Genomic DNA, 26,042 nt, shown 5'->3' with positions numbered 1-26,042 from the left:
CACCCCAGCAGGGGGAGCTGATTTCAAGTCAGCTCAGAGTGAACCCGGAGGGGACTGCCTCCTGGGGTCTTGCCTGCCCCCTCCCAACCTCGGGCATGACCCTTAACCTCTTCAAACCTTAATATTCTCATCTGCAGAATGGGTAGCTTAACTGCCAGGCCCGGCACACAGCAAGACCCCAGGCCCTTTCATGGCCAGTCCTCAGGTTCCACACGTTTCTCCCCGGAGAGCCCTTCCCGGCTCCTCCCCAGTCCTTTCTCTGCGCCAGCATCTCCCTCTGGGAGCGGTCCTTCCTGATCAACCCCGCTCAGGTCCCCCTAAACCCACGATCTCCTCTGTGGCCTTAGCCTTCTCCAGAGTGCTCCCCACGTCACGTGACCTTGCCACCCCCCCCCACTCCCCGCTGTATCCTTGCTGCTGAGAAGTTGGCGTGGCACAAAGTGCGGGTGCAGTTGTGTCTCTTGAGTGAAAGCAGGGCAGAGGCATCTGTGCGGGATGTCCACGGGTGCCACCAACCTAATCCCGCCTGCTCCGTCGTGCCCACCTGCCCAGCCCTGGCGCACAGCTCCCCAGCCAGGCTAGGAGTGAGGGCCTGGGGCGGGCAGAGTGCCCTGGCCGGCCCTGCCTGGCTGGTAGGATAGAGGGCTCCTTGGCGCCCCGACAGAGGTTGTGGCGCGTGGAGAGGGATCGAAGCGCAGCAGGGCACGCCGCCAGCAAGACGCTGGGGTTGTGCTGGGTAGGGATGGCTAAAGGACGAGAAACCTCACTGGGAGGAGGGGATGGGGGAGAGAGGCCCCTGCATTTTTCTGGTCGGAAGGTCTTAAGTCTTCCTGGAGTTAAGTCCTCCTTAAGGCCCAGGAGGGGCCATCCCAGGCAGCCCCGAGATGGCACTCGGCAGCTAGCAGCCCCTCGGCCCCCAGATCCCCTCTTTGGCCTGGTACGGTCTCGGGTACAAGGATGACAGGAGGCTGTCGCAGTGGTGGGGGCAGAGCTCCCCTGAACGCAGCCAGCCAGGCGGCCATCTGGCCCGGGAGCTGCCTGGAGGCCCCGCCCTGCAGCTGCTGCTGAGACTAGGCAGCCCGGGCTCCGGCCCCTGAGTCCTGCCCCATGGCCGGCAGCTGCGGAAGGTGACAGGGCCGGAGGATCCTGTGCTTTAGGAGGGGGCAGGTGGCCTTCCTCCCCAGGGGCCGGTGCAGCAGTTTTTGTTGCAAACATCTGTCTAAGGGGCTCCTCCGCAGCCTGAGCCTCAGCCAGGGTGGCCGGTGGGTCTGGGTCCTCTCCTTGACATTCTGTCTTGGGGGGCAGGCAGGAGGTATTCTAGAGAGGAACTCTGCTTTCCCTCCGGAGGCCAGAGGAGGGCGCTGGCCCTGCCCGAAGAGATGCCCCAGCCATAGGGCAGGCTCACGTAGGCGCTGCACGGAATGGGGTGTGGGGCTCACCGCAGGTCACGGGCCCTTGGTGGGCGCACCAGGCAGGGAGGCCTCCTGGAGATGGGCCAGCGGTGAGGAAGCCTGGAGGTTTTGGACCACCGTGATGACACCTCTGGCCAAGATGCTGTCTTCAAATGGCCAGCAGGCCCGAGGACAGCCTGGGGAGTCGCCACGTTATCCACGAGAGGGCGCCCTCCCGGGGGGGCCCCCAGTGACCCTCGAGGCCACCGGGCCTCCTCAGCCTTCTCCTCAGCGTTGCCAGCGCAGGATGGGGGGTGGGTGCGGAAACCCCTCCTGGGAGAACGGTGGGTGGGTGGGATGGTCCCAGAAGGGGGTGAGCGACAGCCAGGTGCCCCTGCAGCGCGGGCCAGTCGGGCCTCTCCCCTGGCCCCTGGAGGCGGGGCCTGGGGGTGCACATTCAGAGCCCACGCTGCTGGCTGGGGTGGGAGGGCGGGGTGCCAAGGAGAGAGGCCCAGAGCTGGGTGTCCTCTCCCGGAGGAGCGAGTGTCCCCCTGAGCAGGGGAGGCGGTCCTTCCCTCAGGAGCGTACTTCTCTGGGTCGGCCCCCAGAGGAAGGGATGGAGCCCCAGTGCCGGCTGCGGACGCTGTCCTGGGCGCTCAGCTGCTTCTACCGCTGACCCAGAGGAAGTGTCTGTACCCCCCGGGCTGAACTCTGACCCTGGACGAGGAACAAACATGTCCTCCTCCCCCCAAATACATACCAACCCCAGAAAGGTAGCCCACAAGTCTTCCTTTCACAAAAGGCTTATCATCAGCCTGGAGGCCTCGGGGTTGGGGGGAGGGGCAGCTTTTGGAGAAACTTGCGATCAACAGGGCCCAGGGAGGGGTCAGGGTGGGGAGATGTCTGCAGTGCCCTGCTGTCCCCTTAGCTGTCCCCCAGTGGACTGTGAGCGCCTGGGGCCCAATCAGACATTAGGGAGGACCCTGGGCTGCCTCAGCTGTGACGGCTCTTCTCTGGAGTCTGCCCCTCCAGCACCCCCTCTGGGTGTCTGTGCCCGACTCAGGGCGGTCACTCCAGGCCAGGTGTGCTGGATGAAGCGGTGCCAGTTGGACGCGCCTCCACTGGCCCCTGTGGCCCTCTTCTCCCTCTATCACCACATGAAGTCCCCGTCCACTTTCGTAGCTGCCAGGTGTCAGTATCTACCTTCTGGGGAAGGGGGGCTCCTGGCAGACCCCAACCAGGGAGCAGGGCTCGCACTGCCGGCCACTCCAGGGCCAGACCCACAGTAGGCCTTCAGCACACAGACAGATGACCGATCGCCCACCTTCCAGCCAGCCTCCTGCACGACCCCCAGGGGACCTGCACTAGTTAGGGTCCTTGGATTGGGTCTTTTAGGACCATTCCGGCCCCTGGAGCCCCCAGCTCCCGAGCTTCAAATACCCACTTGGGGCACATTCTAAAAGTCACACTAACCTACACCCCGACCCCACCCCCGCCCGATGGAGGCAGAAGCCCAGGATTCGTCCCAGAACGGCCCCTTTAACAGGGTCGGGGCAGAACTGGGCCGAGAAGTGCGGGCTCACCGGACAAACTGGGAAACCGAGGCCAGAAAGGACGTGGCCTGGGGACAGGCCCCGCGGCGGAGCGCAGCACTCCTGCGCGCTCCCGCTCCCCGGCGCCGCGCCCTCGCTCGGCCCGCGGTGGGGGCGCCCCGAGCGGCGGAGGCGGATGTGGGCGGGCGGCCGGGCGGGGCGGGCGCGGGGCGGAGAGAGGGCGGGCCGGCGGGACCAAGCGCGGCGGGCGGGCGGCCGGCCCAGCGCAGCAGCGCAGCCAGCGCAGCCCGGAGGAGCCAGCCGGCGGCCGCGCACGAGCTCCGGGTCCGGCGGCGCGCGAGGCCCGCCCGAGCAGCGCCCGCCGCGGCCTCCAGCCCGGCCCCGGCCGGCCGGCCCGCGGGGATGCGGAGCGGCGGGCGCCGGAGGCCGCGGCCCGGCTAGGCCCGCGCTCGCGCCGGACGCGGCGCCCGGTGAGTCCCCGCCCGCCCGCCGCCCGCCGCCCGCCGCCCGCCGCCGGGGCCCGGATTTCCTCCCTGCGGCCCGGCCGCTTTGTTCGCGGCCGCCGGGGCCGGGGCCAGGGCCGCGCGCGGCTGGAATGGAGGCGCGGGAGCAGGAAGTGGCCGAGCGCGGCCTGGGCGGGGAGGGCGCGGGCCGCGCCGGCGCTGGGGGTGCGTGCCCCTGGCCCCGGCCTCCCGCATGACCTTGGGGAAGCGGCTCCGCCGGGCGAGGCCCGGGCCGGAGCGGAGGGGTGCGGCCGCGCGCGGGGGGCCGGGGCACCGTTGCGGCCAGGGGCTGCCCGGGCGCCCGGCCAGGGGGGCCCCGGCGCACAGTAGGTGCTCAGGGGGCCGAGGAAAAAGCTCGCCCCGGCCCTGGTTGAAGTTTGTGGGTGGGCCCTTGGAAGGGACTTCATTGTCCCATAGACAAAAAGTTGTCCATGGTGGCTGGGTGCCCAGGCCCTCCCACAAAGGACTACAGCCCTCCTGGGCCCTGAGACTTGTTCCTGAGCTGGGTGGGCTCTGGAGGTGCTGCCCACCCAACCCAGAGGCCCGGGGCAGCTGGTGAACTTGGTGGGTGGGATTGGTTCCCGAGTATTGTCGCGGTGGACAGAGTTGGGGCCCTGGGCCTGTGCTCTGTGGCCAGAGGGCCCCCGACATTCACTCCTGGCCCCCTCCCACCTTGTTCAGGCCACCCCTAACTGCTGTGAGCTCTGGTCCAGGTGAAGGGTGGGGTACATTTGTGGGGCTTGGTTCCCTGCCCCCCAGCTGAGCATCCAGTTCATAAACCAGTGTTTTGGACGCAGGGGGAGGGGGCCCTTCAGAGCACAAATTATTATTATTTTTTTAAGGTTGTGACTTTAATAATAATAGCAGTAATTCACCTTTGTGGTGAAGTCACTCACAGGACAGAAGCAGCGGGAAGCAGAGGTCCCATCCGTGCCGCCCACCCTGTGCCCAGAGGCAGCCCAGGCCTTGGCTGGGTGTGTGTGTTTCTGTGCACATGCACACCACCCTGTGTATGTGCAGATATATTTTTACACATGGGGCCATCGGCAGCTGTCTGACTCTGTCAGCACCAGGCCCTGCTCAGGCCCCAGTGGGGGTAGGGGCACATCCAGAGGTCTTTGAGTCCAGCCCTCTGCCTCCAGGCCACGCCTACTCAAGTGTCACCAGAGCCCCCTGTGCCTGCCAGGTGGGGCTCAGAGCCCTGTCCTTGGTGGTACCTCTTCCACTCTTACTTGCCATCCCTGCCTGTGGGCTTGCTGAGTGTGTTGGGCAAGGAGCGGCTTCCCTGTCCCAGACACAAGGCAGTGAGTGGGTCTTCCTGCCCTTCCAAACTTAGCCCAAGACAGCCAGTGCAAAGTGGCCTTCTCTGGGTGCTTAGCCCATGCCTCAGGAGGCCAGTAAGGTGGGCTGTGGGAGAGTGTCTAGGTGACTATAGGAAGACCCATGTTGGAGGTACTCAGGGTCTCTGCCCGGCCCGGGTGTCCCCGAGAGGAGTCTTTGCTGGCCTGCCCTCATGAGTGCCTACCTCGAAGGGTAGCAGAGGACTGCTCACGGGGAGGGTGCTCTTTCCCAGGATGCCCGGAACCGGTGATGTGAGAACGGGGTTTTGAGGGATGCCTAGGAGTTCATCCAGCAGGGGAGCAATGGGGTGGGCCACACAGGATCAATGGCCAAAGTGTCTGCTCAAGAGAAGGCTGCTGGTGGGCCTCCAGAGGGCGGGTGCCAGTGCCTCTGAGTTTGCACAGTCCCCCCCCCACCACTTGTTGCTTCCTGAAAGCTGTAATTATGGGTCTGTAACCACCCTGGACTGGGTGCTCCTTACAGACGGGACTCGTCTGTACCTCTCTTTGTCCCCAGTGCCCAGCTCTGAGCCTGGCAAAACCAGAGATGCCCGGTACATGTTGGCCGAATGAATGAACCAGATTCAGACCAGCGGGGGCGCTGTGGTTTAGGAGGGGTTTGGCGTTTCTCTGGGGTGGGTGTGTGTAGGGGGTTTTCATGTCACCCTGGAGGGCTCCGGGCTCTCATTTGCACCAATTGCCTGCACTCCTGCCCCTGCCTTCTTCAAACGTCATGTTTGAATTTCTCTCCTTTCCCAGTCTGGGGCAGGGAAGAGGAGCTCTGGATTCTGCCTGGGAACCCCAGCCTCTGGGCAGGAACACCATGGACAGGGAGAACTGGGCACCCTCACCAGGGGATTGGGGAGGCTGAGTGGTGTGGGCTGAAGCAGTCAGAGGGGCTGCCTGGAAGAGGTCGCCTCCGTTGGGCCGGCAAGTTAGGGAGGCTGGGATATACCAGGAGGGCCTTTTGGGGATGGGAGTGATTTGTACAAAGGTCAGGGTAGGTGGGAATGGGTCAGTAAGGAGGGCAGTGAGCTCTGAGGGCTTGGGGGTCCAAGAGGGGTTGTGGCAGGGGCTTGAAGCCCAGGGGGAGGGGAGGCCTGGGCTCAGGGAGCAGTGTGAGTGCCTTTGTATCAGGTGCCGTGGCAGGAAGGCAGAGCGGGGGCCAGCGGTGGCTCTGGATGCTAAGAGGGGACAGGTCGTGTGGGAAGACGCACCAGGGCTGAGTCCCCAGGTGCTACGGGCCTCCTGGGCTCACCTCGAGGTCCGAGGTGTGTCCCCAAGCCCAACACAGCCTCACACTTCCCTCTGCTTCTTCCAGAGGCTGTTGACAGCCCGCTGGGCTCTGGGAGGACCCTGCTAGAGGCGTGTGAGCGAGGTCTGGGCCACGCAGGCCCGCGGGAGCCCCGACACCATGAACGACGTGGCCATCGTGAAGGAGGGCTGGCTGCACAAGCGAGGTCAGTGCCCGCGGGGCCGGCGGGGCTGAGGGTCCCGGCTCCTCAGTGGCCGGGGGCGGCCTGGGCCGTGGCTGCCGTGCGAGCGAGGCCTCCCTGGGCTCCTGGACCAGCCCGGGTGCGCTTTGGGGCCCAGTGTCCCCACGGCCTGGAGGGCATGGCCTCGTGGGACCTCCTGGGCGGGGACGTGTGCCCTGGGCCGGCATGCAGCCCGTGAGTGGCTGCCTGGCTGGGGCCGTGGGCGGGAAGAGCCACCCGCTTTCCTGGAAGGCAGTGAGGACGCTGGGGCCGGTCCAAGGCCTGGCGCACTAGCGGCCCGGGGCGCTGCCCGAGGGCTCCTGAGGGCAGGGCAGGGCTGCTTGGCCTGGCTGTAGGCGGGAGGGGGCTCCGTGCCACCCAGTGGCCCGGCTCGGGGCGGGTTTACGCTGGAGCTGCCGAGCCGGCTGGCCTGGAGCCCCCTCAGCCTCCCCTCTGCTCATTCACGTGGCCCTGTGCCCAGGGAGGGGCTCAGTGAGGAGCTGCTGGGACGGGAGCTTTGGGCCTGGGCCCCTCGCCTTCCGGCCCTGCCTGCCCCGCCGCCCTCTGTTGCTTAGCGGCCGGTGGTGGGGGGCTGGACAGGCCTCCTGTCCAGGTGCCGGGGTAAGTCCCTCTCCCCTGCTCCAGGGCGGGGATTGGCCAGTCACCACCTGCTCCCCCAACTTGCTCTTCCTCCAGACCTGTTCCCTCCCAAAGCTCTGGCGATCCCACGCTAGCTAGCCACTAGCCATGCCACTGTTCGTGCACACCCTCTGGTGAGAGTGTCCCCGTCCCCACCTCGGGATCCCACAGGCTGTTGGGAGGGGGAACCTCAGACACAGGTGGAGCACACAGGGAGGCACGGCAAAAGTGGGTGTCACGAGACTGGTTTTGTGGGATGCATAGGAGCCTCCCAGCAGAGCAGGCTGGGAAGCTGCAGGAGCTGCGGTGGACAGCACAGGAGTGATGGAGATGAGATCTCAAGGGGCTGCAGAGGGCACGAAGCAGGGGGTCAAGGATGTGGTCTGCTGTGTGCTTTTAGAGCTCACTTAGGCGGCTGCAGGGAGGACAGCGCACTGGGCCTCAAGACGGAGGTGAGGTGGCCGCAGGGGCCTGTGGTCTGTGGCGAGCCCCTCCAAGGCTTCCTGCACCCACCGGCCTTCCGGATCCCCTCCCCCAATGTTTACCCCTTCCTGACCCCCAGGAGTACCGCTTCTTGTGCCTGGAGCCTCCCACCCCCGCTCCCCGTCAGGTCCTACTCTGTCTGCCTCACCTCATAGCCCTCTTTGGTGTCAAGGATGCCCTCTCTGACCCTCGTCCCTGTCCTCCCCTCTGTGCCTGGTGGCAGCACAAGAACACACGGGGATCGGTACCTCTTAATCCTTGGCAAATGTTTGTTAACTGACTGTTCGACTAAGGCCTGACCTAGGAGATGCCTCGGCCTCGGGGCTGCCCGGGCTCCTGTCCCAGTCACTGGGGCATCCACTGGCCAGCCAGGTTCGGGTGGGAGTGCCCCTCTCATGCTGGGTGAATTTTAGAGTGCCACTCTGGGTGTGTGCGCCGGGGGCACGGGGTGTCGGGCCCAGTGGGGCATCCAGGGAGCTGGGTTTTGACCTGATTCGGCTGCCCCATCACTGTCCTTCTCCAAGGGCAAGTCTGTTGACTCCTTGGCTTCCCCATGGGTACAGTGGGTGTGGTGATGGGCAAGGGCCTGGTGGGGTAGGCCCTGGGGTAGAGTGCAGCCAGACTCGGGCCGGGACAGAGGGTCCTACGCGCCCACATGCCTCCACTCTTCTTTCTCCAGCCCACGTGCCAACCCAGGCAGTGTGTGGGGTGGCGATGTGGCACTGGCCCTCTTGTAGCTTGGGAGGGGTCGTGCCGTGTCCCACCTCCACTGCCTGCCCTCGAGGCCCCCCCCCCACCCTCCGCTCCCCGTTCCCAGTGACCCCGTGGGAACCTCTGTGTGTTGCAGGCTCACCCCACTGCCCCCACTGCTGTCTTGTTCTCTCTTGTGTCTGTCTCTCGGTCCGTCTTTTACGGATCTGTTCTTTCCCGCAAACGTGGGCTCTTCCTGTGTGCTGGACTTTGGGGTGACTGGGTGAAAGGAACGGGTCATGTGGCCGAGGGGTGGGAAATGGGTGGGCTTGGCTTAGATGTTGGGGGATCGAGGAGGACCCCGATTTGGGGCTGGAGGTGCGTGGCGGTGCCGTTTCCCGAGACTGGGGCCGGCGGGCTCGCGTACACTTCCTGGGTGGGGATAGTGTCCTGGCCTTGGTCGTGGGCGGGCGGACGTGCAGGGCGAACCCCGCGTCACAGGCAGGAGGGCGGACGGTTTGAAGATGCTTCTGTGTGCGTGCTCCACTCCCAGAACCGTCCCTCACCTGCAGCGTCACACCCACCTCCCGGCCCTGCCCCCCCCCGCCTCTCAGGACTGGCTGGAAGAGGGAGCCAGGCCTCCTGTGGGGTGGCTCTGGGTAGAGCTGGGGGGGTCCCTGGGCTGGGAGCGGGCGGAGGGCTCCTGCAGCACTGGTGTGAGGTCCCACCGCCTCCCTGCCCCCTCCCCCAGCCGGGGGTCTGATCCCCAGTGGGGTTGGGGGAGCTCCGACTGTCCTCCAGGTTCTCACAGACCCCTGAGGCCCCCACGCTGCTGCTTCCTGTTACGTAGGTTGGGGGGCTGCTGTGGGATGAGGGCCTGCATTGCCCACCGTGCCGTGTCTGCCCTGCGTCCAGCCCAGGGCCTGCACGTGAGGGGCGAAGGGACCTTCGGGGCTGAGTGGGTGTTGGGAGTTGACCCAACGGCCCGTTGGCCAGGGTCAGGGCAGGACAGACCCCCGGCCGCCAGCTCCTTCTCCCGCCCCTCAGGGACATGGGCTCCCATCTCTGGGGAGGGCCCGGGGCTGCGGCCCTGGTGTCCTGATGCGTGTACCCTGGGCCAGAGCAGCCGAGGGGGCGGCGGAGAGCCCGGGATGGCGGCTGACGCCACAGCTTGAGTCCCAGCCCTGTGCTGCCCTGCGGCACCCAGGCAGGCCCCCTGGCCCTCGGTGTCCCCAGCTGTCCCCAGGAGAGAGGGGTCCAGCTGCTCAAGGCTCAGAAGGTGGTGAGGAGGAGGGCTGAGCCGGGTGGGGCCGCAGGGACCGTGTGCAGATGTCCTGCGAGACGGGTGGACATCCCGAGCTGTGGGTGGGTGTCCCCAGAGGTGGGCAGCCTTCCTAAGTAAAGCGGGACGTTCTGAGTGACAGGCAGGCATCCTGAGTGATGGGCGGACACCCCGAGCGGTGGGCGGCTGGGGGGCGGCTGCCGTTCGGCTCCAGCCGCTGGCGCTGGGGGCCGGTGGGCCCGGTGTGGCTCAGAAAGTCCCTTTCCAAAGCTTTGGTCTATTACGTGCGCTCTGCTGATGTTTGAAGGTTGACAGTTTAAAAACCTTGTCCTCCTTCAGGATGCAGGTCTGGCTGGACTTGGCCTGCGGCCCCCCGTTCTGTCTTTAGGCTGTGTGCGGTGTGCAAGGCCACGGGCCTGCGTCCGTGCAGCTGCTTTGGGACGTGTCCCCAGGGCCCCGCCGTCCCTGCCCACTTGCCCTGGTGCCCGCCGGGCTGTGCACCACCTCGGCTGCAGCCCAGCCCCACGGAGAGCTGCTCCAGCAGAGCCCCACCCGCGGGTCCCACTCTCGGAGCCCGTGGAGGGGGCAGGGTCTGTGGGCGTCCTCCTGGTTGTCTCCAACCCACGGATGGGCCAGCTGGGCCACGTGGGCCGGGAGAAGGGAGGATGCTGGCCGCGGGGTGAAGGAACGGGCTGAGGGTCTGGGTGGGGGTGGGGCACCGGCCTCGGGCACCCCTGGGCTCACGTGGGCCGGCTGCTGGCCTGGCCAGGAGGGTCCAGAAGGGCAGCCACCACGCCGCAGCCCGGCAAGCGGGGGCTGAGGGGCGGGGTGGAGGAGAGCTGGCCTGTGGGCACGGGGTCCCCCGTCCAGGACCCTCCCTGGACGTGGCCCCAAGTGAGGTCTGCCCGATGCATGCACACGTGGGAGGCTAGCGTCCGTGCGTCGGCTTAACTCCCCCCACCCCAGGAGCTGCGGGCCTGGCGGCACCCTGTGTTCACGGGGCTCAACACGGGGCTCGGTGGCGCCGGTCCCTGGCGCGTCTTAGGCCTGGCTGTGGCCGCCCCTCCCCCCCCCCCCCACGCAGCCCATTTCTGGCCCAGACCCTCCCCCAGTTCCAGGCCCTTGCCACCCCGCTGCGCCGGTCCCAGGCGTCCTGGTGGGGGGCGGGCTTCTGGACTGTGGTGGCTCCTCCCCCCTACCCTCCCTCGGTCCTGGCCAGGTCCTGCTTCCGGCTGCAGCCCTGGGCTTTACCTGCTCCCTGAGGTGGCTCTAAGCTGGGGAGCCGGTGGTCTCACCTGCTGACACAGACCCCCACCCATCCCCAGTCCTGGGCTTCCCATGGGGCGGGGCCGTAGGGGTGCAGCCCGGCTCCCCTCTAGAGGGGGCGACGGCTCTGCTGAGCGGACAGCAGGGGCCGAGGCCTGTTGAACCCACTTCTGAGCACACCTGCCTGGGGGCCCGTCGGGGTGAATCGTCTGTGTGCACGGCCCGGCCGCTCTGCCTGGGCAAGGGGCTCACGGGACCGTCAGGGGAGGCAGGCTGCTCCCTTCGCCCCGTTCCCCAGGCTGGAGGTTGGGGCTGTCCTGGGCCCTCCTCCTCCCGCACCTCAGCGTCCCTGGCTCAGGCGAGGGATGCCCAGGTCCCCTCCAGGTCTCGCCGCAGCGGCCATGGCTTTGGTCCCGGGGGTCCCCTTGGTCCACTGAGGCAGATGCGTGCAGGCGGCCGGCCCAAGGGTGGGAGCAGGTGCTGGGGCCTCTGCTCCGTAGGACGGTGCCTGGGAGGGGGGCCCGTTCCTCGATTGGTGCCCCTGAGCCCGCGGGCGGTGGCACGAGGCTGAGGCCGAGGCCTGCCGGCCTGTGTGGCACCAAGTTTCCTGTTTTGTGAGCCGGTTGAGTTTTCCCTTCAAAACAAACAACGAAAGAGGAAGCTCGGGCGTCCTTGCGCTGGGGGATGAGGGGGTCACCGCTGCCCCGGGCCTGAGGGGCCCTGAGCGGGCTGTGCTCCTGTCCGCTTCCTGGTCCAGTGGTGATGAGGCAGCCCAGCCGCCCCAGGGAGCTGAGTGTGCGCCCTGTACGTGGAGGGGAGGGGGCCCTGCCCACTGCCAGCCCTCAGGAGGGGCCTGGGCCGGGTCGCGTCAGGCCAGTTCCTAGAAGTGCCATGGGAGGGTGGGGGCAGGGGCCCTGGCGCGGCTGGCATCCCCTCTGCCCGGGCGCACCCGGCCAGGCTCGTTGCCAGCGCCCTCCCCGCGGGCCCTCCGGTAACTGGAGCCGGCGGCCGCCTGCCGCCTCTGCACCCGTAGCGGTGGGTGCCCCGGGCCCCCGCCCACTCGTCCCCACGGCTAGGCCCCCAGCCCGGCCTGGACCTGGCCCCAGCAGCTTGGCAGAGGGCCGCGTGGGCACCCGGCCACGCCCACTCGACCACGCCCCCCGGCCACGCCCCTGCTGCCTTTCTTCCTGCGTCACGCGCGGCTCCTTAACCATCCGAAATAACGCTCGAGTTTCAGGAATGGTGGCATTGATGGGGGGTTCTCTGGTGCCTCTTCTGCCACCCCTGGGGGCCTTGGGGTGGGGTCCCCTGGGCACTTGGTTTGGGCTCACAGATCCCTGAGCAGGCCCAGGACCACAGACCCCCGGCCCCTAGCCTCCTCCCGGCTGGTTCCGCCGGCCCAGAGGCCTCAGCCGGTTGTTCCTGGCAGGGGTGGGGGCCCCATGCTGGCGCTCTACCCCGGGCTGGGAGGCGGGGTACGCTGCGAGCTGGAGTTTGGGGGCTGTGATGAGTTCGATCCGGGCTGGGGCCAGGGTGGGTGTGGCTGGGAACATGAGGTGAGAGGGCTGGCAGCTGGGAGGATGCAGCTTGCCACCATGTCACCATGTCCCCACCACGTCCCCAGCCAGGTCTTGCTGTCCTCATGGTTGTCGCACCAGTTAGGGAGCAATAAAATAAGAGCTGGGCGGCTGGGAGGTGGAAGGCCCTTTCTCTGGAGGGTCCCCCCGACCTGTCCCTCATTCCCTTGCCCCCTCCCCTGTGTAGGTGGTGCTTTTTCCTGGGGGAGGTGGGGTTGGTGCTTGGAGCCCCTCGCCCCTGGGGAGGGCCCTGGCTCACGGAGGCTGGGGGTCACATAGACGCCAGGGTTTTGCTTTGCCTCTTCTGAGGGTCTGCAGGGAGCGGGTCTGGGCAGGGCTGGTGCCCACAGGGCTCTCCTTTCCTGCAGCTGTGTCTGCAGGGAGGGCTCTGCGGCCACCCCACCTGCTCTCCCGGGAGCCCGTGCTGCCCGGCTGTTCACTCCCGCCCCCTCCCTCTCCTCCTTGCCTCCGCCTTCCCCGGGGAGCCCCGGCACCTCCCTTGGTTTCATTGGGTCTATCCTGGGCTCTCAGCACAGGAGTGAGAGGCGTGTCCCTAGGGAAACATTCTGGAAACCTAGAACTTAAGTGCCGTGTGGCTTTGGGCAGACGCTGCCTGAGGGCCTAGGCCAGGACCCGTGGTGGCCGGAGTCCCCTCTGCCAGGGCCTGTGACCCAAGGGGCCAGCAGATGGGGGGAAGCTGGTGGACTGACAGGCCTGGGGGCTGCCTGCTCCGCCTCCCAGGCCCACCCGGCCTGGAAAGTGTAGGCCCCAGATGCCCCTGCAGGCAGAGGTATGGCTGTGGCTGCCCTGAACCCTGGACCCAGCCCAGCTCTTTCCAAGCAGCCCCCCTGAACCCTGCAGTATTGAGGCCAGGTGCACATCAGGCGGAGAGCGCTGGGGAGGCGGGCGGCGGGGCTGGCTGGGGTCAGGGGTGGCCCCTTTTTCTGGCCTGTGCAGCAGGTGATGTGTGGTGCCCAAGGACGAGGGTTTCCAGAGAAGATGGCCAGGAGGGTGGGACGTCCAGGCCCAGGAGATGTGCAGGCAGCTGCAGCAAGGGGGGCTGTCGGTCGTAGCTGGTGAGCGGCCCGAAAGCCGGCACCGTCCTGGGGCAGCGGGAAGGGGCAGGGAGACCCCAGAGCCGTCTGCTGCACCTGGACGGTGGGGGGTGGGGGCACAGCGCTGCTCCCTGACTGCATCCCTCCCTCCCACCCTGCCTCCCCACGTTCCTCTTGGGTCTGTGTGCATTGGGCTGAGGCCTTGGGCCCGTGCCTGCTTGATGGCAGAACCAGCGACCTGCGAAGAGTTCTCGGTTTGTGTCGAGGAGTGAGCCCCACCTGGGCAGCCGGGCCTGGGACTCTGGCCACCATCTGCCTCTCTGTGACCTTGAGAGCCCTCTCCCTTTGGCCTCGGTTTCCCCCAGGAGTGACTGGTCATAATGATCCCACCTTCTCGGCCTGCCAGGCAGCCTGGGGGCGGCCCAGCCGGGCTCGGGGGGCTGTGTCGGGGGAACACCCGTCCTCCACATGTCCCCCCGCTGCTGGGCAGGGAGTGGCCATCTCTCCTCTCCTTTTGTCCACACTGGCCGTTTGTGCCCCCGTGAGGACCCCGAGAGCGCTGCCCTCGGAAAGGTGTCCCCAGGAGCAAGGAGCAGGCGGCGTGGCTCGCCCGACAGACCCGGGCTCTGCCGGAGTGGGGCGTGCCCCCTCCCTGGCACCGGTTCTCGGGCTTTCGCTGACTGTCCGTGATCTGGTGTCCTGCCGGTGGGACAGGGACACGGGGACGTGGGGACACGAGATGAGCCAGGCCCGCGCCCGCCCCGCTTCGCTCGCGGCGCCGGAGGGGGTGATGGCGTGAGGCAGCTGTCCATGAGCGATGGATGTGGCGGTGGCGGGGGACCGCGTGGTGGCCGCCGTCAGCTGGCACCCGCTCCCCCGGCCTGCTGGGGCTCGCTTTGCTGTGGAGAAACAGCTCAGCGCCGCCTGGCTCCCTGCCAGCCGCCGCCTGCCACCGCTGCGGCAAAGCGTTTATCCAGCAGTTTCCCCGGGAGCTGGGGACTCAGACCGTTCACGGAGCCCACGGTGTGGCAGCCGGCGGCCTGCGCTTGGGGGCTTGGAGGGGTTGAGGTGCCTGGCAGGGGAGGACTCGCGGGTGGCAGGCCTGGGACGTGGGGAGCCTGTGCGCTGCGCCCCTGGGGCCCCCAGCGGCTCGGGTCCTGCCCTCCGGGCCTCCTGCCGGGGGTGCCCTGACCCACAGCGCGGCCTGGGACCCGGGCTGCGAGGTGTACAGACACAGGCTGTCAGCCGGCACCCGTCCTGTCCCTGATCCTGGCTGTGTGGCCCCGTTAGGGTGATTTGGGCTGTGGGAGACGAGTGATGCTGGTGAGGAATCCCCCTTCCTCGGGGGTCTTGCAGCCCCTTTCTGGGGATGAGCTGGGATGGTGGAAGGGCCCTCCTGGTGGACGACACATGGAGACACCGAGGGGGCCGGGGCTGGGGGCTGGGGGTCCCAGGGGGGCAGGAGGAGGAGGGAAGCCCTGCCTGGGCACAGGATCCTTGCTGACCTGGGCGCCCCCCCGACGCCCACCCCACCCAGGGCAGTTGCCTCCTCATCTGGAGCCTGGGAGGCAGGTGGGCAGGCCTGGGCATTCGGGGTTCAGGGGGCGTGGGTCCCCTTCGCTGGTGGCCGGGTGGGGCTCCAGTGTCTGGGAGGGGTGGGTATGGTGCCGTAGGGCCCCTACCCCGCCCCGGCCCAGGGCTGGGCTTCTGAGAGCCCCCCACCTTGGGGAGGGGCTGAGGATGGACCCTCCAGGTGGGGGGTGGGCACCAGACCACGCGTGCCTCCAAGTGCCCGCCCCCAGCTCCGGTCTCCCGGCCGGGGTGCTGTCCTGCCCTGCGCGGAGGGGAGCTGGGCCATCTGTGATGTGGGGCTCCAGGGCCCCGGTCTGAAGCGTTCGCTCAGGTGGGATGGGGTGGCTGGGAGCCCTTCTGGAGTCCTGGGCTGGGCTTGGGCGGGAGTGGCAGGGACGAGGGGACCCGACCTGGGCCCAGGTCCAGGCCAGTCCCTGCTGACCCCTGGTGTGGCCGCTGCTGGGAGGCCACCCGGAGGTGGGCGGGCATCTGGCCCCAGAGACCAGGGGACCCCCTCTCCCCCGCTTAGGGAGCGGCATCCGAAGAGCAGACCTGGGCTTTCTCGTCTGTTCCCAGGGCCGTTTGCGTCTGTGCTGCCTAATCCCCCTCGCTGGCCCACAGGTGTTACAGCCGCGAGGACAGAGCCCAGCCGTGGCCAGGCACAGGGCGGCCACCTCCTCCCCTCGCCCCTCCCGTGTCACCCCCGTCCCTGGGCCGGCTGCCCACCGGCACCCTGTCCACACTGAACTCGCTCAGATGCAGGCCACGGCTCAGGTTGCAGCTGGCGGCTCCCAAGGGACCGCCCGGCTGGACGTCTGCGGGCAGGAGTGCCCCAGAGGCTGAAGAAAGGGGTCTGTGGGTCTCAGAGCCTTGGCCCTGGCCTCCCCGGCCCGCCCAGCGTCCCTGCTCCTCCTGCGGGGTTCTGGACGCTGGCTGCTGAGGGCCGGGGGCCGAGCGCGGCTGCCTCCCTGGCTGTCGTTTCCACCCGTGTGTCGCCCGACTCCCGTCGCCTGGCCCCCCTTCAGTGCCCTGGGTCCGGGGGCTTGTGGCCCATCCCCCGGACCCCCCACCCACGGGCTCAACAGCGTTGGGGGCTTTGCCCCTCAGCCTCTTTCTGGCCCGTGCCACTCCCGCCCCCCACCCCCGGTTCCGGATCCCAGAACCTTCCCAGCCCTGGGGGCGGCCTTGTGGGGTGAAAGCTGGAGGGCAGGTGCTGGGTCACGTGGCTGGGGGCGGGTCCCCCTGCCAGGGCCTCAGCCACAGTGGGGTCCGAGGCCCAGGCTGGTGTGTGCGGGTCCTGCCGAGCGCGGACGCCTCTCCGGGCACGCACGTGCCGACTGCCCGCGTGGGGTGCAGCGCTGGGGGGCCGCCGTGCTGGGCACGGTGGGGGCCAGCAGCAGTTGGTGATCAAGATGGATTCTCGGGGCTGCACGGATGAGGCACTCATCACTCTCCCCGCGCACTTAGCGTCCCGGGGAGCGGCAGCTGGCGGGACGGGAGGCACTCCATCAGGGGCCGACAGCTCCAGACTGGAGCGCAGGCGGGTGCCCGGGATGGAGCGGGGTGGGAGTGAGCAGCGGGTGCCGGGATGGAGCGGGGTGGCCGGGATGGAGCGGGGTGGGCCGCATTCAGCCCCGGAGCCAGCTCCGCTCCACCCTGCACAGGGGCGGGGGAGGCTGGGTGGGACCGGTGGCTGGGGGGCGGCCCCCGGGCCCAGGAGGGGAGGCAGCATCCAAGGGTGGCCTCAGCCTCAGCACCTTCCCAGCCCCCGTCCCCAGGGGTTTGGGGGGCTCGGAACTGGGTGGAGGCCCCGCTAAATGCTGTCGGGGTGAGGGCAGGTTACCGGCCGACGCCCGGGTCCTCCCTCGCCCAGTGGTGTCTGGCCCCGTGGAGACCCCTGCCCGAGCTCCCTGGGGAAGGAAGGGAGTGGCTGGAGGCCCCGACTGCCCAGCATCCCCCAGAGGCCCTGGGTCGTGCAGGGTGAGAGCTGGGCGGTGAGGCGGGGGAGAAAGAGCGGACCGAGGCGCGGGCGTCTGGGCCTTTGCTCGCCCTCCAGGTGGCTGCGTGTGGGGCTCAGCTCGTAGGGAAAGTCCAGCCCCCTCCCCTCCTGCTGCCCAGTGGCCCTCTGCTGAAGCGGGCGCCTCATTAGTAAGTTCTTTGGTGGTGTTCAAACTCCTGGCTCGGCAAAATGTAAATGAAACGTTTTTTCTGGGTGTCAGTATGAAAAATGGCAGTCGCCGGAACGTCACAGAGGACATCTGCTGTGATTCTTGCGTGTGAGCGCCTGCTCATGGCTGACGCTGCAGAGCTTCAGGGAGAACTTTCCTGGGGACCTGGGTGACCCGTGGCTGGGATGCGGGGGCCCAGGACGGCAGGTCCCAGCCCGAGGACCACACAGCCGCCTCCTGGGTCTGGCTTCACAACAGCACTCGGCCCCTGGACAGAGTGTAGTCACACGGGCAGAGGGGGGGCTCTGTCGTGAGTACCCACCCTGGGGACGTGCTGCAGGCGGGCCTGTGTCTGCCAGGCAAGCCCCCAGGAGTCGCACTCTGAGTGTGATGCTGGACCCCCACCGCTGGAGGCTAGCTAGGCTCCATCCTCTCGGCAGGGGCCAGCTGCGGTGGGCAGCCCAGTCGCCACGGTCACCACAGTAGCTGCCGCGTCCACCACCTGGCGGCACCCAGGGTGGGTGGGGAGGCCTCTTGGCCCTGAAGGCCCTGGCAGGTGGCTGTAGCTGGTGCCCGCACTCTGGTTGGAGACCCACTGGTTTGGCACCACCTCCTCCAGGAAGACCCTCTGGATTGGGCCGGCTTCCCATCAGTTGTATCGCTTCCCCCAGGTCCAGGTGCTGACCTGGCCCCCTTTCAGTCACAGGTTCAGGGTTGGCACTTCATCAGAGGTGGTGCTTTCACACAGTGAAACCTATCTTCCCACCCGCCCTGTGCCTGCCCCAGGGGAATCGGGGTCAGTGCCCCGAGTTGGGGCATCCTGGGCGCATCTGTCCCGGCACAACCAGCTGTGACTTACCCCGGGGAGCGGGCTGTGTAGGGGGCCGGGAGCGTGGCCCGGCGGCTGCAGCCCCTCAGCGCCTGCCCGCCCGCATGTCCTCAGGTGAGTACATCAAAACCTGGCGGCCCCGATACTTCCTCCTGAAGACCGACGGCACCTTCATCGGCTACAAGGAGCGGCCGCAGGACGTGGAGCAGCGCGAGTCGCCCCTCAACAACTTCTCCGTGGCACGTAAGTGTGCTGGCGGCCGCCCGGGGTCGGGATGAGGGCGCCGAGCCGGTGGGCGGGGCGGGGAGAGCCCTCTGGGCCCAGCGGCCCCACGTGGGGTCCCCCCGGCCTCTGTGTCTGGGGCCAGCAGCCCTCCGGGGACCAGGCTGGGCCTGCGGCTCCGCGTCACCTCAGGGACCGGTTAGTGGTCGGCTCTGGCTGCCAGGGATCTCTGAGCCGAGCCCGAGGTTGTTCCGGGCGGACTTCTGGAGGCCGGAGGGCATGGCCTGGGGCAGCCGGCCGACCTGGGCCCCTCCTCCAGCGGGGGCCAGACGAGCCCACCAGGGCCTCTTTCCCCAAAGCCCCCGGCAGAGGCAGGAAGAGTGTGGGGGTGGGGGGCAGCCAGCTTCCCGGGGCCTCTGTCGCCCCAGCCCGAGTGCCCCCCACGGGTTTTCAGAGGCCCCAGTCCACCGTGGCAGTGCGTTTGTTCCCACCCTCAGCTGGGGTGCCAGGTGGGTGGGTGCAGCACTGCTGGCCTGGGGCGTCTCAGGACGCTGAACAAACTTGCACTTTTTCTAAACCAAGTGCTACTGTGGCCTTGTTACGTACCTGCAGGGGGACAGCGGGTGTCACCCTACCCACGGTGGGGGGCACCCAGGCATGGGGACGGGTGGGTGGGTGGGATGCTGGGCGGGGCGGGCCTTCCGGCCTGGTCCCTGTTCCCGGTGCTCTGCCCAGGCTGGCCCGGGACGCGGGTCTGTTGGGCGAGTTGGTGATGGCTTGTTGACCAGCACACCCCGGGGTCCACCTGGGCTGCTGTCTGGGGTGCACAGTCCCGGCTCCACCCCAGGCTCCTTCATTCACCCCCCACCTTCCGGCTGGCTCTGCCCTCCCTGCCCTCCCTGCCACGTGCCTGGGAGCTCGGGGTTCTCCGGCTGCCCCCCCTGCACCCCCCCCGCCGCCAGACCGCAGGTTCTGGTCCAGGGTCTCAGGAGGGGGCATAGCACAGGTGGCCGATCCTCGGCTGACGGGGAAGGGTTCCCAGCCTCCGCGCCTGCAGATATTCCGAGGTGGGGGCCGTCCTGCCCAGCCCCCAGTGTGCCTGGCCCCGTGCCGCACGGCTTCCCGTGGGAGGGGCAGAGGCCGTGCCACAAGGGAGGCTCCCTCGGGGGCGCTTTAGCAGGGCCTGTTTCCTGTGAGCCCTGAACCCCCTCCCAGGCTCCTCAAGTCTCAGCAAAGCAGTAGGTAGAACAGGGACCCGGGGGTGAGGGGGAGGCCAAGGAGGCAGACCCCTGTCCCCACAGCCTCGTGGCCACATGGGAGCCTCACTGCAGTGTGTCTGGGCTCCCCGCAGGGCCTCCTGGGTCAGGCTGGGGGCTTCCGGGCTTGGGAAGGATGCTCGGCCAGGGGGATGCTGCTTTGCTGGGGGGCTGAGGCCCCTCGGGAGTGTTCCCCAGGCTGAATGCAGGGGAGCACGGGGGGGTCTCTCAGGAGGCGCATGGGAGGTGGGCACCACCCCGAGGGGCTTCCTGAGCAGTGGGTGGGGCTGGGGCCCTGACCCGGGCATTAGGCCAGCAGGGGCTCCAGGCGCAGGAGCAGAGGCGTGGGCAGCGGTGAGCGGCTGTGCAGGGGCCTCTGTGCCAGGGGCTCTTCCTTGGGGATGGGTTCCAGGGTGGAGAGATGAGAAGTCAGGCCTGGGGTGGGTGTCAGGCGCCTGAGCCCTGGGGGCTCCTGGTGGTCTCCAATGGGCTGAGCGAGTGGGAGGGGGCACGTGGGGACCCAGAAGGCTGGCCGCACAGGTTTTCCTCTCTCCCCTGCCCCGTGTAGACACAGGCCGCCCTCCGCATAAGGCTGGGCCCCCAGCCCCCTCCTGGCCCCACGGCCTGGCAGACCATTCCTCGCTCCCTTGTGCTCGGCTGAGCCCGGCCGGGGCCCCTCGCGGTTGCCAGGGCCTAGACGCTGGAATGTCGGAGACCCCTGCGCTGGCCCCGCGGCCCCCTCCCGCCTCATACAGGCTGGGCTGGAATCCAGCCCCTCTCCGGGCCTGGGGCACCTCCACGGTTCCTCGGCTGCAGGTGTGCGTGTTCCAGGTGTGCATGTGCCTGTTTTCACTCCCGTGTGCACCTGGGGGCGTGGGCAGCAGTGCGGGGAGGGCGCAGCCCAAGTGGCCTCTGGGGTGGACAGGCAGCTTCTCCGGAGGGTGAGTCACTACCCCACTCCGTTCTGGGACTGGCCCTGCGCCGAGAGGGGGCAGGCGGAGCGCTGGTCATCGTGAGGTTGGGAAAGTGGTGGGACGTTTCTGCTCGGGAAGGGCGAGCTGCCCTCCCAAACCCCTCACCCTCCGGCTGGTTGAGGGCCATGTCCTGGCTGGCCGGGGGGCTTGGAGACCTAAGGAAGGACCACGGAGGGTTGACCAGCCCCCAGACACCCCCTGAGGGGCGCCGCTGAGCTCTCTGAGCAGGGGTCCCAGCTGGAGTGGGGGTCCCGGCCCCCTTTTACAGGGCGGGAGACCAAGGCTTGGGGAGGGCTGGGCTGTGGCGGGTGGGCCGGGGCGCAGTGCAGACAGATGCTCGCCTGCCCCCAGAATGCCAGCTGATGAAGACGGAGCGGCCGCGGCCGAACACCTTCATCATCCGCTGCCTGCAGTGGACCACGGTCATCGAGCGCACGTTCCATGTAGAGACCCCTGAGGAGCGGTACGAGCTGGAGGACGAGTCCCGGCGCCCCCAGCCCGGGGACCTCGGAGGGGGAGGCCCCAGGCCTGGGTGGGGCTGGGGCCTCACCCGACTGACTGCCCTGCAGGGAGGAGTGGACAACTGCCATCCAGACGGTGGCCGACGGGCTCAAGAGGCAGGAGGAGGAGATGATGGACTTCCGGTCGGGCTCGCCCGGCGAGAACTCAGGGGCCGAGGAAATGGAGGTGGCGCTGGCCAAGCCCAAGCACCGTGTGGTGAGGCCCGGCCCTGCCCTCGGGGCCCTGCAGTCGTGGGTCCCCGCCCCGCCCAGCTCCCGCACAGGAGTGAGGGAGGGACGCCAGGTTCGGGAAGGCCCGGGTGCCGTTGCTCCCACCGTCCCCCCGAACCCCAGGGCTCCAAGTTGGGGCGCACAGCCCCGTGATCTCCCACGAGCCCTGGACCCCCTGGACCCCCGGACCCCTCGGGCCCCACCTGTGCTCGGCCCCGAGGCTGGCACCCCTCACCACTGTTGGGCCTTCAGCAGTCACCATTGCTGCCCCCTGACCCTGGTGCCTGCCCGCTATCCTCAGACCATGAATGAGTTTGAGTACCTGAAGCTGCTGGGCAAAGGCACCTTCGGGAAGGTGATCCTGGTGAAGGAGAAGGCCACGGGCCGCTACTACGCCATGAAGATCCTGAAGAAGGAGGTCATTGTGGCCAAGGTAGGGGCCGGGGCCGGGGCTGGGGGCTGGGGCCGGGGGCCGGGGTGTGGGGCCGGGGCTGGGGCCGGGGCAGGGGCCGGGCCAGGCGGGGCGGGCGGCTCAGTGGGCCCTGTTTTCCAGGACGAGGTGGCCCACACGCTCACGGAGAACCGCGTCCTCCAGAACTCCCGGCACCCCTTCCTGACGGTGAGTCCCCTCTGGACCCTGGGGGGACGGCTCGGGCGCCAGGTGTTGGGGTCGCGCGGTCATTCGCACCAACTCCTCTTCCCCTGCGAATCTGGCGGGCTTAGGGCCCCGCGGACGGCGGGCGGGCCTCCAGGAGGGGCGGGTGGAGGTGCGTGGTGCGGGGTCACCGGTGCACAGAGAGGGCAGGAGGCCCGGCCTGCCCTCTGGCCCGCTGAGACCCTGGGAGGCCACGCTCCGCGTGCCCACCCTTCTGCACGTTCTTCCACTGCTTCCCCTTTGAGGCTCGCTCCGGGAGGTCCCTGTCCTGGGGGAACCTGGGCCAGGAGGGGTGTATGGAAAATCCCTGGCCTTCTGGAGCAACAAAGAAGTGCCTGGAATTGGTCTGCCAGGCCCAGCCAGCTCCGCCCCCAGAAGGCCAGCAGTCAGGCAGATGGGGCTCAGGACTCAGGCCTTGGGCGACCCGCGGCCGGCCTCCGAGGTCTTGTGCCCGGGACCACCGTGGGCCTGTCCCCTCCGCTCAGCACAAGTGTCCTCGCTCCAGGGGACGGCCTGACCCAAAGCAGGGGCAGAGGAGTGGTCAGACTTGCGGTGATTCTCTTCCTGAGACGTTTTCTTACGAGAAACCTCAGACTTCACGAGCAGACGTCGTGCTTGTTCGTCCAGACGTTACTCGTTACCGTGCCTTTGCCTCATGTGCTTCACTTGGCCCTTTCCCCCTCTGTCTGGCTGGAGGATTGTGAGGAAAAGGCCAGGCTCTGTGGTGCCCTCCACCCTCCGGTGGGTCCCTGTACGGGACGCTAACGTCGCATTCCGCAGATTCCCTGGTCGGTGCGGCCGGCCTGGCCATGAGGGAGCCGAGAGAGCCGGGGAGGGTCTCCCATCCGTGTTTCTGTGAGCGGGCGGTCACCAGCGGGCCTTTCTTTTTAAGTGAGGCCGCCTGTGGTTTGAGGTGTGAGGGCAGCGGGGCCGGCCCTGCAGGGCCGCCGCCTCACGGCCCCTGGACCTGCAGCTGCTCGTCCTCGGGCGCGGCCGGGGGCAGCGGGGTACCCCCCGCCCTGAACAGGGCGAAGCTCCTGCCCAGCTTGAGGGCCGGGTTTCAGCCCTGCTTCCCTCACAGGCCCTGAAGTACTCCTTCCAGACCCACGACCGCCTGTGCTTCGTCATGGAGTACGCCAACGGAGGCGAGGTAGGGCCCGGGTCCCGGGGGCGGCCCTTTCTGAGCCTCGGGTGTCTGGGTGGCTGCCCTCCCAGCTCCCCGCCTGGTTAGGGTCTCCGCCCCGTGACCCTGGCCCAGGTCGCCGGCCCCGCTCAGGCTCCCCGTCCCGCAGCTCTTCTTCCACCTGTCCCGGGAGCGGGTGTTCCCCGAGGACCGGGCCCGGTTCTACGGCGCCGAGATCGTGTCCGCCCTGGACTACCTGCACTCGGAGAAGAACGTGGTGTACCGGGACCTCAAGGTGGGCGGGGCCGGGGATCGGGGCGGGGCTGGGGCGGGGCGGGGAGGCGGCGGGGAGGCGGGCTGATCCGGAGGCCGCCTCCTGCAGCTGGAGAACCTCATGCTGGACAAGGACGGGCACATCAAGATCACGGACTTCGGGCTGTGCAAGGAGGGCATCAAGGACGGCGCCACCATGAAGACCTTCTGCGGGACGCCCGAGTACCTGGCCCCCGAGGTGCTGGAGGACAATGACTACGGCCGGGCGGTGGACTGGTGGGGGCTGGGCGTGGTCATGTACGAGATGATGTGCGGCCGCCTGCCCTTCTACAACCAGGACCACGAGAAGCTCTTCGAGCTCATCCTCATGGAGGAGATCCGCTTCCCACGCACGCTCAGCCCTGAGGCCAAGTCCCTGCTCTCAGGGCTGCTCAAGAAGGACCCCAAGCAGCGGTGAGCCCTGCCCTGGGCTGCCCCCCAGCCACCTCTCCCCCGAAACCCCCAGGGAACGACCGTGCTGGTGGCCGTGTGTGATGTCCTCGGCCTGGGCTGGCCCGGGCAGAGGGCCTGCTCACACCTGCTCAGGAAGAGCCGGCTCTGCCGGCAGCTCCTGCCCACCCAGCACCCTGCACCTGCTGCAGCTGCCTGGCGGCCGACCTCAGCCTGTGGGAGGAGGGGTCTGAACCTTGGGCCCAGCAGGTGGCGACCCCGTCACTGTGGCCTCCGTCTCCCCGCAGGCTCGGCGGGGGCTCCGAGGACGCCAAGGAGATCATGCAGCACCGCTTCTTCGCCAGCATCGTGTGGCAGGATGTGTATGAGAAGAAGGTGCGTGGGGCCTGTGTACACCCCTCCCCCCTGCACACACCCGCTCACACCCACCTGCTCACGCTCACACACCTCACGCACATACCTGCTTACACACCCACAAACACACGTGAGGAGGCCTCCGAGGAGCGAGGCAGCTGCTTCCTGCATGTATGCCTCTGCCCTTTGCCCTCTGAGGGACCTGGGAGCCCCAGGCCCTGGCCCATGCTGGTGGGGTGGCCAGCAGGCTCAGGAAGGTTGTCCCTAGGCTTGTTGGGTGCCTGTCCCCAAGCATGCTTCCACCCCGCTTCCACCCTACCCCTCCCCTGCAGGCCACACACGGCCGGCCGAGCCTCTGTCCCTGTGAGACGGGGCTCTCCCACCCTGCGCTGCTCTGGCCAGGGTCCTGCCGCCTCCTGGGCCTGCCCTCCAAGGGTTCGAGTCCCAGCCCCGACCGAAGAGCCCGCCTGCTAGTTGCTGCTAGTTCCCAGGCAGCCCTGCCCCCGGGCCAAAGGTCGGGGGAGTGGGGGTCCTTCCCCCCGCCAGCCTGTCCCTCTGCAGTTGCCCTTGCATCCTGCGTCGTGGTGAGTCCTCTCTGGCCTGACGCTGCTGGGCCACTCTGCCATCCGGGGGCCGCGAGTGAGGCCGGTGGCTCCGCAGGTGGATCCCTGAAGGGCGAGGCCCCAGAGGGGACGTGGGTAGAGGAAGGCCTGGCCCCAGCCTTGGCTCCTGGGTGGGGAGTTGGGTCCAGGTCCAGGTCCAGGTTCAGGTGTGCCGGGCCGTGCAGGGCGAGGCCTGTAACGCAGCCCCCTTCCTGCAGCTCAGCCCACCCTTCAAGCCTCAGGTCACGTCCGAGACGGACACCAGGTATTTTGACGAGGAGTTCACAGCCCAGATGATCACCATCACGCCGCCCGACCAAGGTGAGGGGTGGTCCTCCCTGCCGACCCCTTTCTCCTTTCCAGGCAACAGAACTCCGTGCTCAGCATTTTACTGGGAAGGCTCCCTCAAGGGTGGCCATCAGGGCTGGGGGGGCCCTGGGATCGTGGGATGGGGGCTCGCTGAGGCTGGACGTGGAGTCCGGGAGGCGAGCCCTGGGGCCGGCCTCGCTTTCCTGGTGCCCGGGAGCTGAACCGCCCCTCCCGCCCACAGATGACAGCATGGAGGGCGTGGACAGCGAGCGGAGGCCTCACTTCCCCCAGTTCTCCTACTCGGCCAGCGGCACGGCCTGAGGGGCCAGCCGGCGGCGCTTGGGACGCCGCCGTGGGCAGCCACGTGCTCCGGACGAGGGCTTGGAAGATTCGGGAGGAAGCCTCGCATGGATGATCTGTATTTAATGTTTCTTATTTCTGGATGCGTTTGGGCGGAACCATGCCGTCCTCCGACACGAATGGGAAGACGCCTCGTGCTGTGGGCAGGGCTGCCCGCCTTGGGGGCGCGGTGTCCTCTTGGCCAGCCAGGTCGGGAGGAAGACATCCTGCGGTTTTTCTTAATTTATTCATCCAGTTCTCCAGACGTGGCCTCGGCCTTGGGAACGATTAGATTCACGTAGGAAAACGTTGAGGACTTCTGCAGCCAAGTGCAATCGGGCCCGGGTGGGCCCTGCCCGCGGCCCCTCCGTCCCTCTCGCCGGCTGTCCCTGGCTGCCCCTGTCTCGGCCCGGCCCGGGGGCCCCAGAAGCCACCTGGCCGTGGTGTGCTGGCCCGGCCCCCTCTCGCTCGGAGTGGGGCACGCAGCAGCCCCAGCACTGAGGCTGGAGGAGGGTGGCCCCTGCAGTGGGGCTGGGCCGGGGCTCGCCGGCGAGATAGAAGAGCCAGGTGACATCTGTTGCCGTGTATTATGCTGTTCCCGTGCATACTGGGGTTTCTAATCTCAGGAGAGAGCCCTTACTCCGCCCCCTTCCCCATTGGGACCGTCTCACCCAATGGCTTCCCCTGGTAGCACCTGTCCTTATAGAAGCTTCACTCTCCTGCTGTCGCCCTGGCCCCACCTGACACCTTTTGGAGGGACCGTCGCTGCACCCTCCGTGTCTCCCGGCCGGACGCTGCACTGCACCGTGGCGTTTTTTATACTCAACTTTAGTATTTTTACTATTACGAGACTTTCCCTCCAAATTCTTCAATAAAAATTGCTTTTCAACTCTGTGGCTTGCTTTGCTGGGTGGCAGGTGAAGGAGCACGT

The 26,042-nt window shown here is 67.9% G+C and overlaps 1 protein-coding gene across 2 annotated transcripts; it reads left to right on the top strand.

Moving 5' to 3' along the window:
* The first annotated feature begins 3,206 nt into the window (after nt 1-3,206).
* AKT1 (AKT serine/threonine kinase 1) lies at nt 3,207-26,000 on the top strand. 2 transcript variants are annotated; one of them, XM_081230371.1, is made up of 14 exons: nt 3,207-3,414; nt 6,109-6,247; nt 17,938-18,066; nt 20,627-20,738; nt 20,845-20,992; nt 21,308-21,439; nt 21,560-21,625; nt 22,743-22,811; nt 22,954-23,079; nt 23,167-23,295; nt 23,395-23,510; nt 23,795-23,882; nt 24,682-24,784; nt 25,014-26,000. In XM_081230371.1, exons 2-14 carry the CDS (start codon nt 6,202-6,204, stop codon nt 25,091-25,093), a joined length of 1,344 nt encoding a protein of 447 aa, XP_081086497.1. In that variant the 5' UTR covers nt 3,207-3,414; nt 6,109-6,201; the 3' UTR covers nt 25,094-26,000. The 2 variants fall into 2 exon arrangements, with proteins under 2 accessions (XP_081086497.1, XP_081086496.1); XM_081230370.1 differs by having other exon boundaries at nt 3,208-3,414; nt 23,167-23,510.
* Nucleotides 26,001-26,042: the final 42 nt, after the last annotated feature.

Source organism: Mesoplodon bidens (genome assembly GCF_964165515.1).
Source record: "Mesoplodon bidens genome assembly, chromosome: 3".
NCBI lineage: Eukaryota > Metazoa > Chordata > Mammalia > Artiodactyla > Ziphiidae > Mesoplodon > Mesoplodon bidens.
This window is presented reverse-complemented; position numbering and strand designations above follow the sequence as displayed.

Excerpts from the sequence above, each read along its gene's own strand:
- AKT1 (XM_081230370.1), top strand. The coding sequence starts at position 6,202 with ATGAACGACGTGGCCATCGTGAAGGAGGGCTGGCTGCACAAGCGAG. Across the intron at positions 18,067-20,626 it reads CAACAACTTCTCCGTGGCAC|AATGCCAGCTGATGAAGACG; the intron begins GTAAGTGTGCTG and ends GCCTGCCCCCAG. Across the intron at positions 24,785-25,013 it reads CATCACGCCGCCCGACCAAG|ATGACAGCATGGAGGGCGTG; the intron begins GTGAGGGGTGGT and ends TCCCGCCCACAG.